The following is a 17199-nucleotide window of genomic DNA, read 5'->3' as shown; positions in this document are numbered from 1 at the left end:
GCAAAATATGCCACCTCGATTTGAGCACGCCAAATGCTCATTCCACAACATTGCGAAGACTCGAACGGTGGAAGTTGAATTTCTCCTCCAAACTTTCAGCTGCTCTTCGGCTGAACTCCTCTAGATGGTACCTTGTACTGCAATATGGCCCCAAATAGCCTTCACGAACTGCGTAACCCAAGTCCACCAGATAGTACCTTCCTACACAACATCAAACATATTCACCATTAGTGCAACACTTTTACAATTGTTTGCTTCATGGATGTAATTAGCCAACTAACATACCTGGAGGTGGATGTGGGTAATTTGGTGTCTCCATACAGTCCCTCAACACCGCCATGTCATGACTGGACCTCGCCCTCCCCGCTCCTACATATGTGAACCGCATGTCCATATCCACTATGGCTAACACATTAAAGCTTGGCCACCCTTTCCTATTAATGAAGTCCAAACGTGACTCATGCCCGATTTGTATGGGAACGTAAGTTCCATCTAAAGCACCTATGCACCCATCAAAGAACAGTGCATATGGGTTGAGCCTATGATTAACCTTGGAGTACGACGGGTCCTTTGGAGCGATAACCGTCTGTGCAAATGAGAACATGACATCCGTCACATGAGCCATCTTCCTACTAACTGTGTCCAATGACCACTCAAATTTATCTCTAATTTGTCGAGAAGCCTGTTGTGTCCCACAAGCCCAGATGAATATAGTTAAAATCTCGATAGATTCGACCCCTTGTGTTGATTCCAGCCCACGATAATTAACTAAGATATCGAAGGAATGTGTCAGGATACATACGAAAATTGTTATAGCACCTCCAACTTTCCCGCATATTCAGCTCCACCCAGTGACGTCCGGTCATCCGTGGCAACTCCACGGGCGGGTTCACCACAGGAGCTGGACTTCTGCTCGCAGCTGCATATGCTGCTACCCTCGCCATCACTACCAGTGTCGCTGTTTGATTCCTCAGCGCTGCTTATAATGCAAGCAACCTATGCACAGAATAGACATTAATGGTTCAGTCATAAGTCTATAAAGTAAAATTTCCACCACAATTTATAGAACAAACTGTTTCAAACCTGTCAAGGAACTTCCATGTTCTCCCTGTCCTCCTCCCTGGATGGCTGGATAGGTCCTCAATGGTCCTCCACGCCTTCCTAGTAAAGGCACAATGAAAAGCAAGATCAAACTTCTTTGTCACTGATGAACATGCAATGTAAATCACATGCGTTTTCACGTAAGAATGAAATAGATGCACATGGAATGTAAATCACGAACCATGTTTAACTTGAAAAATTAGACATCACACACAACACATTGTTCAGGCCAGAGGTCACATTACATGCTAAGACATTGTTCTCTACCATCAGTACACAACACTACAATAAAACCAACGCATGCCAAACTGGACTACTTGTTCTCCCTCTCCTAGTTGAATTGAATCCAATGCAGGCGACCCTCTCTAGTTTTCATCTTCATGAAGGCCCTTCGATACATTGCATCTGTACATTGCAGTACAGATCAGACCCCTCCTCGATACCATCTTCTTCTAGAATCTGCATTGCATGGTCCAACTCCTCTTGCTCATGGCTAAGACGTTTCTAGCTTCTCGTAGCTACAATTTCGGAGAGTTCTCTAACGTAGTCCTCCAAGTTGCCACTTTTCTTTTTCGGAGGACTATCAACAACTTCCTCCCGGGTAGGCCTTTTAGACATATTACGAGCACTGCTAGCAGCCATGGGGTCTAGATACATGTCTGCTGGATTGTCCTCGGTCCCCACACTGGGTGTTGCCTCACGGACACCTCCTGCAGTTAGCAAGGACCCCCTATCTTGGGTGGTGTGGCCGAACAGCGTGTAAAGTTCGTCAAGGAACGGGGGTGGTTTAGCAGTACTCGTCTGGGCAGCACCAGCACTAGTTTCCTGCAGGTCACAACAATATATATTAGAAAAAAATTATTGCTCGAATTGAATGAACAAGAAGTACTGCAAAGGTGACAGCACGTACCCCTTTGTCGGTAGCCCAAAAAGTGGAATCAGCTGCAACGCCACCAGTATGTTTGTCACGGCCTAGGCCTGATTGTACTTGCATGTCCCTCTAATTCATGAACGACCTTCGCATGGTGCTCAGCTTGTTCTGCAGCTGCTTGCTGCCTAAAGTTAGACCAGTTTGTTGTTTGAAGTTGCGGTAGATGTGTTGCCATCCCAACTTAGTTAGGCACTTGTTGCTCTAATTCAGTTGATTCTTCTCAGCAATGCAGAGGTCAAGGAATGTTTTCGTTGTCGCCTCATCCCAATTGGCACGGCTGCTAGCCATCTGAGTCCAGTTGTACAATGCATAGTTTGAGTAGGTAGGAGCTGCAATTTTATTTTAACAAAGTAGAAAACGCAGGAGACATAAAAGTAGACAAACTCAGTACGTAATGAACATGCCACTTGCCTTAGCAGTTGTCTTGGCGCATTTGTAATGGAGATTGTATGGACAGGCGGTGGGGGAGAGCACGAAGAAGTGGATGACCATGCCAGTGTGGGCACCATTGCGAAGGACAAGAGTGTACTGGAAGGAGGCTCCCTACAGAGAACTGCATATGTGCAAAAGAAATTATTGTCAGATCAATGCTTCAAATTTGCACTGAACATTGTACCAGAATTTAGTTACTAATCCAATAAAAATTCAGAGAAGTTTATGTCAAAATTAGCAGCAAGCAAAACCATGAGGTAACACAGTGGTGAAGCACCAGTGCAACAACACAATGTAAAACACGTGTCTTGTATATTTCAGAAACAACCTACTACACATTTCAATTCACCAAACCAGTAGCATATCAAGTTGTTTGAGTACCAGAATTTAGTTACTAAGCCCATAAAACTTGCCTAAAGTTCGTGATGGTCTACTTACATCGAACAAAGACCTCAACAGGGAAGGGAAATCAAAACATTTGATCTTTTGTTATGAGAAAACACATGAGCTGCTCCTTCTGTATGGAAATATCTGAAATTTAGAACCAGTGGTGAAATATCTATATGAGAAAACACATGAGCATCAAGCCAAAAGCATGAGGATAACACAGTGGTGAAGCACCAGTGCAACAACAACATTGTAGAATCATGTTGACTTGTATATTTTAGCAAAAAAATACTACACATTTCAAGCCACCAAACTAGTAGCATTTGAAGCTCCTAGAGTACCAAAAAAAGTATTTATTTGTACCAGGAATAGAGCATTGACTATGAATATAGTATAGTATATTAGCAAAATTTCTAGTTATTCAGGCAATTTCAACCCAAAGAGCTTGAAACGGATTAAAACTAGGATAGAGTATCATGGCACATATGAAACTAGGCCAAACTGACAAAATTTAGAGAAGATAGCACAAATACAAAAGGTGAGCACCCTAATACTAGAACCAACCCTACAAATGCTACAAAGGTTCAGAGATGTCCCACACTCAATCGCGAAGGAATTGAAAGTACTTATGTTAAGCACCCAAATCAGCACCACCACTATCGCTACAAAAATATCTGCTTGAGCAAGAACCCTATGGCGGTAAAACTGCTACAAAAAACCTGGATCTAAATGGGGGGGCTTCCTTAGGCTATGGTTGCGGCAGGGCCAGGATGTGGCGGATGGGAGATCTAAGTGAGGACCTCTTGCTCGAGTTGGCAGGCAGGGGGTGCCACGATGAAGATAGCGGCCGCCACGAGCTCGGATCCCGGCTGCCGTGCTGGGCGGCAACCTGGATCCCTAGCGGCCGGCTTCACCCTAGGTGCCTCGACGCTGCGGGTAGACGACGGAGGACACGGTGGGGGAGAATGGTCCGGCACCGGCGATGAAAAGCTCACCCCGTGCTAGATGTAAAGAAAGACTCCGAAAATGCGAAGGAGACAGAAATTTGAGAAGATGTTGGAGGATCACAAAAAGTTATTGTACCCCGATTGCAAATAGTGCCACAAAAAGTTGGATAGCACACTGGAATTGATGCAGTGGAAGGCAACAAATGGTGTGACCGATAAGGGATTTGGGGAGCTATTGAGAATCGTAAAGAACATGCTTCCCGAGGGTAACAAACTGCCCTCAACCACATATGAAGCAAAAAAGGTTGTTTGCCCTCTAGGATTGGATATACAGAAGATACACGCATGTCCTAATGATTGTATCCTTTATCACGGCGAGGAATATGAGAAATTGGATGCTTATCCTATTTGCGAGGCATTACGGTATAAGATCAGGTGAGATGACCCTGGTGATATTGAGGGGTAGCCTGTCAAGAAGAGAGTTCCAGCAAATTGATGTGGTATTTCCTTGTAATACCACGGTTGAAACGCTTGTTTAGAAACAAGGTGATGCTAAGTTGATGCGATGGCACAAAGAAAAATGTAAGCAAGATAAGAAGCTGAGACACCCCACATATATCTATGGATGAGGTTGCTGCTCACTTCGAGCGAAAGAAGAAGCCCGAGGAACCACCAACTGATGAAGCAACGAAGAAATACTTTAAATCCCTAGTGGTTGAAAATGTGGTGAATCAACCCATCTTGGACTATAATTGCTCAATCACAAAGGCATTTGAGAAGAAAAGAGATCATGGTCCACCATTCCCCAGCTTGGAGAACAATATCAACAATCGATCGATCCACTCAAAGTGCTTTCAAAAGAAGTTGAGATTCTAGCTCAATGGATTGCTGAGACCAATCTCACAAAAGAGCAACTCCTAGGGGGGATGATATCGAAACTCACCCAGGTGCTAGTAAATGGGAGTTTAAGTTGGAGGAACCTCTTGTGCGGCCACAGTTAGTGCCTCACCTGCAAACAAAAATGTATCCATTTCATAAATGGTACATGGAGGCAGCTGCAGATGGACGGATCATGTTCGCTGCTTGGGTTCAGATCGTGATTACTTTCGAGGGCCAGATGACATATGGATTGAGTTTGAAAGTCTATGGTACTTGTACTATCAAGACGTCCTTGACAAGTCCCTCATTAGTGCATGGGTTCTGTAAGTGTTTGCTCTGGTATGTACATCCTAGCTCCTACATTAATTGTGTGCCGTCTCATCCCCTCTTTTATTTTGTATCATGCAGAATGGAGATTCAACATTGCCGGAGAAAAGAATACTATCATGTTGGCTTCATGGACCCGCATATTATAAACGAGGAATGCTTAATGAAATGGCCAAATCGGACCATGAAGACTATTTTCAACTTCCTGGATAAATAGCATCACATGCAATACATACTTTTGCTGTACATTCATCCCTTTTTTTCATCATCCATTCAAGTTAATAATAAGTATATCTAATATTGCGTGTGTATGTATATGAATAAGTTCCAATGGATACTGCTTGTTATCGAGATTGATTGAAGCCACGTCACAGTGCTGGACCCGAAGAGGAAACCAAAAGAAGAGTACCAAAGCCTCGTAAACGCGCTTAATAGGATATAGGCTTGCTTCATAAAAAAAAACCACCCAGGACTGTTCAAGGAAGAACTTCATATCAGGGATAACTTTCCGATATGATTTCAAATCGGACATCTAGTGCATGTCATTTCTTTAAAAACCATGGCTGCTTGAATATTTCATAACTACTTTTTCTATATTTAGTGTTTGAGGCAGGAGGATGAAAGCAACTTATGTGGATACTACTGTTGTGATTTCATCCATGACATTGTAGATCCCAAGAAAGGAAGGGACCGAAAACACTAAGTACGTAAACACAATTCATATCAATTTCAATATTTTTCAATCTGTACATATATTGGTTTAAAATGATGATGTTAATTTGCACATGACAGATTGCTGAAATGAGAAAGATCTCATCGCCCCAGAATGACTCAGGACAATTCAAGAACAACTATGTTGATTCTTTTTAAAGGAGGTCATAAATTCAAAGGGAGAATTCTATTACGATGGAACAAGTGTGGGTCAACTTCATCCAATCAGGAACTTGGAATACTACGCGTAGTGCATATTTGGAAAACTTGTAATATTTGAAATGTATATAAATTGTATAAATATAATATATGTAAACTTTACTATATGCTAGATCAATATATAATATAATATAATATAATATAATATAATATAATATAATATAATATAATATAATATAATATAATATAATATAATATAATATAATATAATATAATATAAGCGTAATATTATTGCTATACGCAAATGGATATTCTACACTAATACGAATACTAGCCAACCCATGAATTAAAACGAAAGGAAAAAAAAGAATAATCATTTAGTACTGACCGGTACAGCGCCATGTGTCTCGCAATTTAGTACCGGTTGGTACTACCGGCCGGTACTAAATGGCCCATTTAGTACCTGGTATTTTGGCCGGTATTAAATGGTGTGGCATTTAGTACCGAACAAGCAGTACCGGTCAGACGTTCGGTACTAAAGGTGGGTTCTTGACCAGTACGAAAGGTCGGTTCTAAAGTAGTCATGATAATTTTTTAGAGTTCACCCAACATGATAACTGGAGTAGGACTAGCCAAAAAACCTTGATAAGACCATCTGATCATACAGCACTCCAACACTAAAGAACGCACTAAAGGCAATCACAAAGACGATCTTGTCGATTAATGGTTTTGCTGAGAGGATGGAAGCCAGAGGCGCGTCTGCTGAAAAACCACAGGTTATAGCAAGGCTACTGCCACATAGCTTTGGGTTTCCGCCGAAACTAGACTTTGCAAATGCGTCAAACTGGCCTCCAGTTGGAACAGGCCCTTCTAGGTCGTTGTTAGAAACATTGAACTCTGCTAGAAAGTTCAGTTCGTTCAAAGATTGAGGGATTTCACCAGTTAGATGATTTCTTGACAAGTCGAGCACCTGCAATGTCTTGATGTTGCAGATCGGCTGTGGGATCTCTCCAGAGAAACTGTTGGAGCTCAAGTTAAGCACCTGGAGAAATTTTAGCCTACCAATCTCTGGAGGGATTGCACCCTGAACTTATTTCTTCCAAGATTTAGCACTGTGGGGAAGTTATAGAGCGTACGGTATGCAAATGACCCTATGTAAACAGTGAGTTCAAATGCCCTGTTATCCAAATTGTCCTGAAAATTTTCTGACTGTAACACTGGCATCTCCATCAATGCTGTTGGGAGTTCTCCTGAAAGGTTGTTGTTTGATAAATCTAGATAGTAGAGAAAGTTTAGGTTCTTGATCCATGCTGGTATTGATCCAGTCAGTTGATTGTTAGACAAATCTAAAATCTTCAAACTAGTAAGCTTTGATAACCAAAGAGGTAAATTACCAGACAACGAACAACCATCTAGGGTTAAAATCTGCACGTTATCAAATCCATCTACTGTTAGGTCATCTGGTATCCTCTCACCAATGAAGTTGTTCGCCATGAGCAAAGTGGTGAGTTTCCTGGAGTTCTTGAGCACATGAAGTGTATTTGTGATATTCGCAAAAGAACTGTTGGCAAGTGATAGAAATGAGAGGGACTTCAGATTGCCTATTCTTGGTGACAACTGCCCACTGAAGTTATTAGAAGACAGGCGCAGCGCGGTCAGATTGCTGCATGAGTAGATGCTTTCTGGAATTTCTTCAGTAAAGCTGTTCAACATAAGATCCAAAACTTGCAGATTGAGCATGGTGGAGAAATTGACCTGCCGAAGCTGCCCGTTGAGGTTGTTGCCTTTGAGATTGACGATTTTGAGATCTGTGCAGGTCCCTAGAGATGCTGGCAGCTCCCCAGACAAGTTGTTGCAGTCCAAATGGAGCTCCTGTAATCTCTTGAGCTGGCCTATGGAATCCGGAATCTTTCCACTGAACTGGTTTCCTCCAAGGTCAATGACAGCCAGATTCTGAAGCTTGATCACATTTTCACCATCAAACTTTCCTTCTAATCCATTGTTTGGCAATGAGAGGTGCTCCAACAAGGAAGCGTTGAACACTTCATCTGGGATCGTCCCACTGAGATTGTTCTGGCCAGCCCTGAGCACTTGAAGCCCAAAGCATTTGCCTAGCCTGGTGGGGATACTGCCACTGAACTTGTTGTTGCAAACGTCTAGCGAGGCGAATGACGGCGAGCTGATGCAGAAAGAAGAAGGCATCTCCCCAGTAAAACTGTTGTAGCTCGCGTTGATCGCAACCAGGCTCCTTGTTTTCTCCCATGCCGTTGACGGAAACATCCCTGTGAACATGTTGCTCGAGATGTTCAGTACCTGCAGCGGCCGGTCAGGCGTTGAAGATGGTAGCTCCCCCAAACCTCCACCGAGGCTGTTGAAGCTCACGTCGAGGACGACGATGCTGCCGGAGGACAACAGCTCCGGCGGGAGGCGGCCGGTGATGGAGTTGTGGGACAGGTTGAGGTGCAACAGCCCGGTGAGGTTGGCGAGGGCCGGTGAGATGCGCCCTTCGAGGCCTCTCGACGCCAGGGAGACCTCAACGACAGCGCCGCCGTCGCCGTCGCTAGCGATGCCTTCCCACGAGCAGCAATCCGTGCTGCTGCGCCACGACGCCGGCAGGCCGCCGCGCCGCGATAGCCCGGCGAGGAACCGGAGGAGGGAGCCTTTCTCCTGGCTGCTAGTGCATGAGAGGACTGGAGAGGTCAAGGAGAGCAGCAGCAGCAGCAGCGCAATGGCGAGGCCAAAGGAAGACATGGCGACCCTGTGCTTCTGCCAGTCTAACAGAACTCTCCCCCACAGGAGAAGGCACTAACTGTAGGATACAAATATACAATGCAAGGTACTAGTTGCTGAACAGCTGTTCTTAGAGTAATATATGTACTTGCCCAATTAATGCGTTTACTTGTTTATTCTATAAAGGATATCTGGAATGTCTAGTTAATAATGCTGGTGCTAATTCTACAACTTGACACTTGCACTAGTTAACCCTTGATTAGGCCTTTGGCTTAATCTTTCATGCTTTGGAGGGACGGGCACCTGCCCATTTTTTTTTTGTCCCTATTTGATTCCCAATCGCCTAAGAATTCATCCAAGTTTTGGTCCCAGATTTTGGGGGTTAGATTAGAGTACGGGGTCCAAGGGGCGGGCTTGGAGGAGAGATGACAAAGGCAACTGGCAAGATGCCGATGGTGGCAATGGGAGGAGGTGACGGGAATACGGGATGGTAGCAAGTGGCATGCAGTGAGGGTTGAAGGAGATCAGGGGCGTACCTGGACTTTCGTATTGCCTCTATGAAGAATGCATGCAATTTGGCTCTTGTCTGTATTTCACTACGTACTGATCAACAGGTAGGAAATTCATGGGGGAACGGGAGTTAGCAAATGATGTAACTTAGAAGAATAGTAAAAGTGAAGGCGTTTAGAAAATTCAGCATCTATGTCCAATATGTGGTATTGACGATGAAGATGGTTTACATGGGATGCCACGCTTTATTGGCACCAAGCTCTCTACACGTCGTATACTCGGGGTTTTTTTTTCCAACTTTTTCATACTTGTGGCTAACATTTTGTTGGTAGAAAACAATTTGTTGGTCATATTTTCTGTTGCCACCAGCCACAACTTTGCTATGTTTGGGGGCAAAAACTTCGGCCCAAACATTCAACTTCTACGGCCCAATCTCAAAGTTCGGCGCTTCTGCGGCCCAACTCACCTCAGCTTCTTGTGTGTTTTCTACCCGGGCGCGGACGCAAAACGCGGAGCAGCACCGTCCGTAGGCCGTAGCAGTGGCGGCGTCTCCATTCAAAGATTTTTTTTTAAAAAAGCAATGGCGGCGTCGCGGAACAACGGCGGCGGCGTCCCCGGCGGACGGATTCCTGTCCTGCACCACGCACCCCCGACCCTGAGGTACATCCAAAGTAGCGCCATAACTTTGCGCTTGCGGATGTGGGGGGAAAATGGAGCATGCGAAGCCAGAGAAGAGAGCACCTGATTGCTAAAGTTTTCGGTGGTATTCTCTGCCTTTTATCTGTTCGTTTGATGTCCCTCCCAGTCCCTGTGAGCCTGTTTACGAGCCAATTCGTGTGCTAGAAAGAAGGTATATTTGCCAAGTATTCTTACCTGTTTGCTGTTTTCTGCAGGTTATGGTTACTGATACATTTCAACTTATTTACTCTATAGTTGTACACTACTAAATTTAGTTTAGCACAGTTTGAAGGTTCCTTTTCCTTTAAAATGAAATGGCGAGATTAAAAGTTGTACAGGATTGGAACAACTTTACCGACACATTTACATGGCTTTCATTCAATTTGTGTCACGTAGTTATACAGTACTAGTACTAAAGAAAAACGGAAGATGAACTAAATATGGTTCTACAACTAGATGAGGCTTGTAGAATGTAGACTGCAGCCATTGCTAGACCTATTAAACCCAAATGTAACTTGAAGTAGCAGTCTAGGACTATCCAAAATACCTTGATAACACTATTTGATCATACACCACCCCCACAACAAAGAATGCACCAAAGGCAAGCGCAAAGATGACCTTTTCTACCTTATTGCTAGTTTGTTTTGGGGAGAAAACTGTTTCTTTTGAACCACAGTGGTGAGCAAGCACAGGACCACACAACTTTGGGTTCCCTTTGAAGCTAGAACTTGGAAACGTGCTGAGCTGGCCGGTGATTGGGATAGGCCCTTCTAGGTCGTTGTTAGAGATATTGAACTCCGAAAGGAAATGCAGATTGTTCAGTGCGGTCGGGATTGCACCTGTTAGATGGTTGCTAGACAAGTCCAGCATCTCGAGGTCTGTGAGGTTGCATATTGATTGTGGAATTGCTCCAATGAAATTGTTGTACCTCAGATTGAGTGAAAGGAGGGTTTTCAACTGACCAATATTTTCAGGGATCACACCAGTGAAGTTATTGATGCCTAAATTCAACATCGTGGAGAAAGAAATGGACATTCGGTATTGCAGCGATTTACTCTTATAAACAGGCAGCTCAAAGACCTTTGGTGCAATCTTATCTGCTTTTAGCATCAGCATGTCCATTAAGGCAGTTGGAATTTCCCCTGTAAGGCTGTTGTTCGATAGGTTTATATGGAATAGAAACTTTAGGCTATTGATCCAGCCTGGCACTGGTCCAGTCAGTTGATTTCCATACAAAAGTAACACTTCCAAATTTCTGAGCTTTGATAACCAAAAAGGTATGTTTCCAGATAATGAACAATGATCCAAAGCAAGAACCTGAAGATTCTCAAAACCATCAATAGTATCATCGTCTGGCATGGCCTCGTTAAAGAAGTTGTGCCCAATAAACAAGGTGGTCAGATTTCTGCAACTCCCTAGGATTTGAAGTGACCCTATGATATTCGAAATGGAGCTGTTAACAAGTGATAGGAATGTGAGGGACTTCAGATTGCCAATACTTTCTGACAACTGGCCATGGAGCATATTCGAAGATAACCGCAGTGCTGTTAGATTGCTGCATGAATAGATGCTTTCTGGGATTGTGCCATTGAAGTTGTTCTGCAAAGATACGCAGCTCTCCTGCGTGTTCGAGAAAAGTTATTCCGCAAAAGATCCAATGTTTTTAGATTGGGTAAGTTGGAGAAATTGACTTTGGTGAGTTCTCCGCTGAAACTATTGCTCTTGAGGTTGATGATTATGAGATTTATACAGTTGCTTAGAGTTGATGGAAGCTCCCCGGACATGCTGTTGTGGTCCAAATGGAGCTCTTCCAATATCTTGAGCTCACCTATGGAGTCTGGGATGTTTCCACTGAAACTATTCCCTCCAAGATCAAGGGTACCCAGATTTATGAGCTTGCTGATGCCATAGAGCGATCCTTCTAACTGATTGCTAGGAAACGAGAGGTGGTCCAACAAAGTAAGATTGAATAGTCCATCAGGAAGAGTCCCGCTGAGGTTATTATGCCCAGCATTGAGAGAAGTCAGCATGGAGCAATTACCGAGTCCTGGAGGGATGCTTCCAGCAAATTGGTTGTAGCTGAGATGAAGCACAGCTAAGGATGGGGCGTTGACACATAAATTACTTGGTATCTGGCCAGTAAAGCTGTTGTTGCTGGCATTAAGCGCAACCAGACTCTTCATCATCTGCCATGTGGTTGATGGAAAACGTCCTTTAAACAAGTTACTTGAGATGTTCAGTACCTGCAGAGGTTGGAGTGTTGAAGATTGCAGTTCCTGCAAATTTCCACTGAGTTGGTTGAAGCTGACGTCGAGCACAATGATGCTGTTGGAGGACACCAGTTCCATTGGTAGGACTCCGGACAGCAAGTTGTGGGACATGTTCAAGTGTAGCAGGCCGGCGAGGTTGCCAAGGGATGGTGAGATGTGGCCCTGAAGGCTCCGAGAAGCTAGGAAGATACCAGTGACGGTATTATCTGAGCTGCAGGTAATCCCTTCCCATTTGCAGCAATCCGTGGTATTGTCCCACGATCTAGCAAGTCCATCGTCCTGGGAGAGCTCAGTAATGAACTGGAGCATGGAGCTCTTCTCCTGCTCTGTGCATGAGATGGCAAGAGAGACCAAGAAGAGAGGAATCACAAGGGCACAGCCAAATATTCTCATGGCTATCCTGCTAGTATTGCTGCTGCATGAAGATTTTTGTATTGGCTTCATGGTTTTCCTCGTGAAACTGTAGGCACTTTGTAATTTTGGAGCGGTGACCAATGTATATGAACGCTCTACTACTTGTGTGGAAGTGGACCTGAAGTAAATCAAGTATAAAGCTTGCAAGTAATTTGGAGAGTTGTCTCCAGTCCTTTAAACAGTACTTACGCAGAAATATAAATGCAGCTGCCAAATTTTTATTTGAAGTGTTGCCATTGTCCATGTATTGACCAAAGAAGTTTATGCTAGCAGGTCATGTCTGGGCAATTTCTTATGCACTGTGTGTACAGAGCTGGTTGGCCGAAGGATGATAAACTCAGTCTTCTGGCCCAGATAATGTATTTGACTGAGAGAAGACATCTTCTTGACAGGATGCGTTTACTCTCAGCTCTTTCACTGGCTCTCAAGTCCGGAGGAAGCTTTAGATCAACAATTCTTTTTTCCTACTGCTGTTCCAGCTACGTATATGTAGTATTTATTCATGGCCGTCACGTTCGAGAGGCATTTTACTTGGTCTTAAAGGATTTGCTTAATATAAGAGAGCCAGCAGGTCTTGGGGCTGGGGAAACAACCCTCCCCCGCGCCCCCCCCCCCCCCCCCCCCCCCCAACCAAGCCCAAACCTAAATAAGTGGTTTCTGTAGTTTAGTTGGTTCCGTTAACTTATCGGTTCAAGATAGACCTGTTCTCCTTTTGATTTATATTTTGGCTTTCAACTTCTAAAAACTAAATTAACCTAATAAACTGAGCTGTTGTATACCCCAATGAATTTAAGAATCGCGAAAAAGAAAAGGAAACTTGATAGCTTTACAGCTGCATTCGTGTAGTAGTTTTTTTCATGAAACAGTGGACCTCACTTTCTCGACCCAAATGTGCCATCCCTTGCTCGAAATTCTGTTACATTGGATGCCCAAAAATAAGCTTCTGTGTCAGATGCTTTAAGATTTGTGCAGCAACAAAATCAGACAATAGCGTGTATTTTTACCTTGTCTCCTCTTGATGCGCACTACCACACTGCTTCCTCAACCTTTGCCAGTAACTTGATTCGTCTTTTAGATTAGGATGATTAGAGTTAAATTAGGATTCGTGAATGGAGGGCTTCCACTAAAAAACAAAATGAACGAAGCAAGTAGAAATCGTTGCCAAGGATTTGACTTTATGTGTTTTTTATTTGCTGCAACTTATGCTTACTGGGACCTTTCATCTTGTTTACGAAGTTGTACTACCAAATTCAGCATCTTTTAAACATGTTATTATTCATTCAGCTGCTGAATACTGATGATATTAAATATCTCAACGAGATTGACATATTGACACATTTAGATTTAGATCGCATCAGTTTAAATCATCTCGTACAATTACACCGATCAAGAATCAAGTATCACTCTTTAGTCTTCACCCATGGATCACTTGCAATAACGGTTTTCCTTTTTGTAGATCTAAATGCAAGCTAGTCTTGGTTTCGCAGCTCGATTAAGCTTACTGATTGGAGATGTTTCTATACATGAATAACAAAAATTATCATAAATCCATATGCAAACTGTAGCAGGACTAACCAAAAAATCTAGATAACACTATTTGATCATACAACACCCCTACACAGAAGAAGGCACCAAAGGCAATCACAAAGATGACTCTTTCATCCATTTTTTTTGCTACTTCTGTGGAGAATTTCTTTTCTGATGAACCACAGTAGTGAGCAAGCATAGGACCGCACAACTTTGGGTTCCCATCAAAGCTGGAATTTGGGAACGTGCTAAGCTGGCCCATGGTTGGGATAGGGCCTTCCAGGTCATTATTAGAGATGTTGAATTCAGAAAGGAAATGAAGATTATTTAGTGTGGTTGGAATTACACCTGTTAGCTTGTTGCTGGACAAGTCCAGCACCTCGAGATTTGTGAGGTTGCATATCGATTGTGGGATCTCTCCAGATAATTTGTTGAAGCTCAAATTGAGTGAAAGGAGTTCTTTCAGCTGACCAATCTCTTTGGGGATCACACCAGTAAGGTTATTGGCTCCTAGATTCAGCACTTTAGGAAAAGAACCGGGTTTACTGTATTGAAGTGATTGTGTTAAATAAATAGGGATCTCAAATGCCTTTGGTGCAACCTTGTCTGTTTTCAGCATTGGCATTTCCATTAAGGCCGCTGGAATTTCACCTGTAAAGCTGTTATTGGTTATGTCTATATAGAAGAGGAAGTTTAGGTTGCTCATCCATTCAGGTATTGGTCCAGTTAGTTGATTGCTGTATAAAAACAGCATCTCCAAATTTGTTAGCTTCAATAGCCATGGAGGCATTTTTCCATATAATGAACATCTGCTTATGCTAAAAACCTGAAGATTTTTGAAACCATCAATTCTATCATCCTCTGGCATGGCCTCGTGCATGAAGTTACGGCCAATTAGCAAAGTGGCCAGATTCCTGCAACTCCTAAGGATCTGAAGTGCACTTGTGATGTTTGTTAGGGAATTGCCAACAAGTGATAGAAAAGAGAGAGACTTTAGGTTGCTGATTCTTTCTGACAACTGGCCATGAAACCTATTGCCAGATAGCCGAAGTGCGGTTAGATTGCTGCATGAATAAATGCTTTCTGGGATTGTTCCAGTGAGATTGTTCCATACAAGATCTAAAGTTTTAAGATTGGGCATTGTGGAGAAGTCGACCCTGGTAAGCTCTCCACTGAACATGTTTCTCCTGAGGTTGATGGTTCTGAGATTTGTGCAGCTTCCCAGAGTTGACGGCAGCTCCCAAGACATGCTGTTGCCGTCCAAATGGAGCTCCTCTAGTCTCTTCAGATCACCTATTGAGTTTGGGATATTTCCACTGATACGATTCCCTCCAAGGTCAAGGGTGACCAGATGCGTGAGCTTGCTGATGCCTCGGAGTGATCCTTCTAACTGATTGTGAGGAAAAGAGAGGTGCTCCAACAAGGTGAGATTGAAGAGTTCATCAGGAAGATTTCCACTGAGGTTGTTGCTCCCAGCATCGAGAGATGTCAGCATGGAGCAATTACCCAGTCCTGGGGGGATGCCTCCACTGAATTGGTTGTAGCTTAATTCAAGCACAGAAATGGATGGCATGCTGACACAGAAGGTAGTCGGTATCTGACCTGTAAAGCTGTTGTTGCTGGCATTGAGCACAACCAGACCCTTCATTGCTTCCCATGAGGTGGATGGAAACCGTCCTGTAAACAAGTTGCTTGAGATGTTCAGTACCTGCATTGGCTGAAGGGTAGAAGATGGCAGACCTTGTAGATCTCCATGGAGTAGGTTGAAGCTAATGTCAAGGACGATGATGCTTTTGGAGAAAACTAATTCTAGCGGCAGGCCTCCGGACAGCAAGTTGTGGGACAGGTTGAGGCGTAGCAGACTGGTAAGGTTGCCAAGGGATGGTGAGATGTGCCCTTCAAGGTTTCTACAAGCCAGGAAGACATCAGTGACTGTATTTTCCGAACTGCAGCTGATCCCTTCCCATTTGCAGCAATCCGTGGCATTATCCCACGAGCTGCCTAGGGCACCATCCTGGGAGAGCTCAGAGACAAACTGGAGCAAGGAGCTCTTCTCCTGCTCTGTGCATGGGATGGCAAGAGAGGCAAAGAAGAGAAGCGCCACAAGGGCTGGACCAAATAGTCCCATGGCTATCCTGCCGGTATTTCTGTAGCATGAAGAATTGGGTATTGGCTTCAAGATTTTTGCTGTGACACTAGGCACTTTTCTTAGAGGTTGTAATTTTGGAGCAATGATCAATGTATATGTATGCTCCCATAGGTGCGTGCACAACCGATAAGATGCGAGGGCATTGATCTCGATCGTGTGTTGAATGGACTAGAGGTGGTCAGGACACACTTCCAGGTTAAATACTTGGGACTGCCACTAACCACGGGAAGACTCAGGAAAGTACCTAGGAATTCTGGACCTTAAACGATTTGCGAGAGGATTAAGGCTGCGATGGCTATGGCATGAATGGAAAGCAACCGATAAACCGTGGATCGGCTCGGCAACGCCATGTAACAATAAGGATAAACTTCTTTTCGCGGCAGCCACCACAATTCACATTGGAGACGGCAGCAAGGCCTCCTTCTGGCACAGCGCCTGGATTTATGGCCAAAGACTGAAAGACTTGGCCCCAAACATCTTCAGAATATCAAAGCGAAAAAATAGAGTGCTACGGGATGCCATGCAAAACAGGCAATGGATCAAAGATATTGACCTACAGCATGACAGGTTCTCCGTGCATCACCTCCAGGAATTCATTGTGCTATGGCGTGCCCTGCAGGACATAGTTCTCACGCCGGGGACACAAGATGACATCACATGGAAACTTACAGCAAATGGGATTTACTCAGCGCGGTCGGCCTACAAGGCGCAGTTCATAGGATCATCCATGACAAAATTCAAAACTTTGATTTGGCGGCTTTGGGCGTCACGGAGCTGCAAGCTTTTCTTGTGGTTAGCGGTCCAGAACCGACTATGGACAACATACAGGCAGGATGGTCAAATCAGATCCGCTGCCCGCTATGCCGCTCCGAGCTTGAGACGGCGCTACACCTTTTTGCGGGCTGCAGGTTTACTAAGCAGATTTGGGACAATATTGTGATTTGGACGGCAACGGTGCATGGTTGGTGGACTAACGTAGCGGCATCGGCGTGCACCTCGAGGAAGGAACTGCAATCCTTAGTAATACTAACCTCCTGGACAATTTGG

At 44.0% G+C, this 17199-nt stretch overlaps 2 protein-coding genes across 2 annotated transcripts; both read right to left on the bottom strand.

The window, feature by feature from the left end:
• Positions 1-6497: 6497 nt before the first annotated feature.
• On the bottom strand, positions 6498-12546 carry LOC117853483 (uncharacterized). The gene is given in 4 exon segments (XM_034735833.2): positions 6498-6960; positions 6963-8548; positions 11027-11407; positions 11440-12546. Coding segments are annotated over 4 exon segments (3492 nt in total). The 5' UTR covers positions 12507-12546; the 3' UTR covers positions 6498-6502.
• A 1500-nt stretch (positions 12547-14046) lies between these two features.
• On the bottom strand, positions 14047-16187 carry LOC140221534 (uncharacterized). Its single transcript, XM_072291312.1, has 3 exons — positions 15160-16187; positions 14783-14934; positions 14047-14662 (listed from the first exon to the last, which is right to left on the bottom strand). The coding sequence occupies exons 1-3, from the start codon at positions 16129-16131 to the stop codon at positions 14047-14049; spliced, it is 1740 nt and encodes a 579-aa protein (XP_072147413.1). The 5' UTR covers positions 16132-16187.
• Between the last annotated feature and the right edge of the window lie 1012 nt (positions 16188-17199).

This window comes from Setaria viridis, chromosome 1 (genome assembly GCF_005286985.2).
Source record: "Setaria viridis chromosome 1, Setaria_viridis_v4.0, whole genome shotgun sequence".
In the NCBI taxonomy this organism is placed as follows: domain Eukaryota; kingdom Viridiplantae; phylum Streptophyta; class Magnoliopsida; order Poales; family Poaceae; genus Setaria; species Setaria viridis.
Note: the sequence above shows the minus strand (reverse complement) of the source record. Positions and strands in the feature narration are given on the sequence as shown.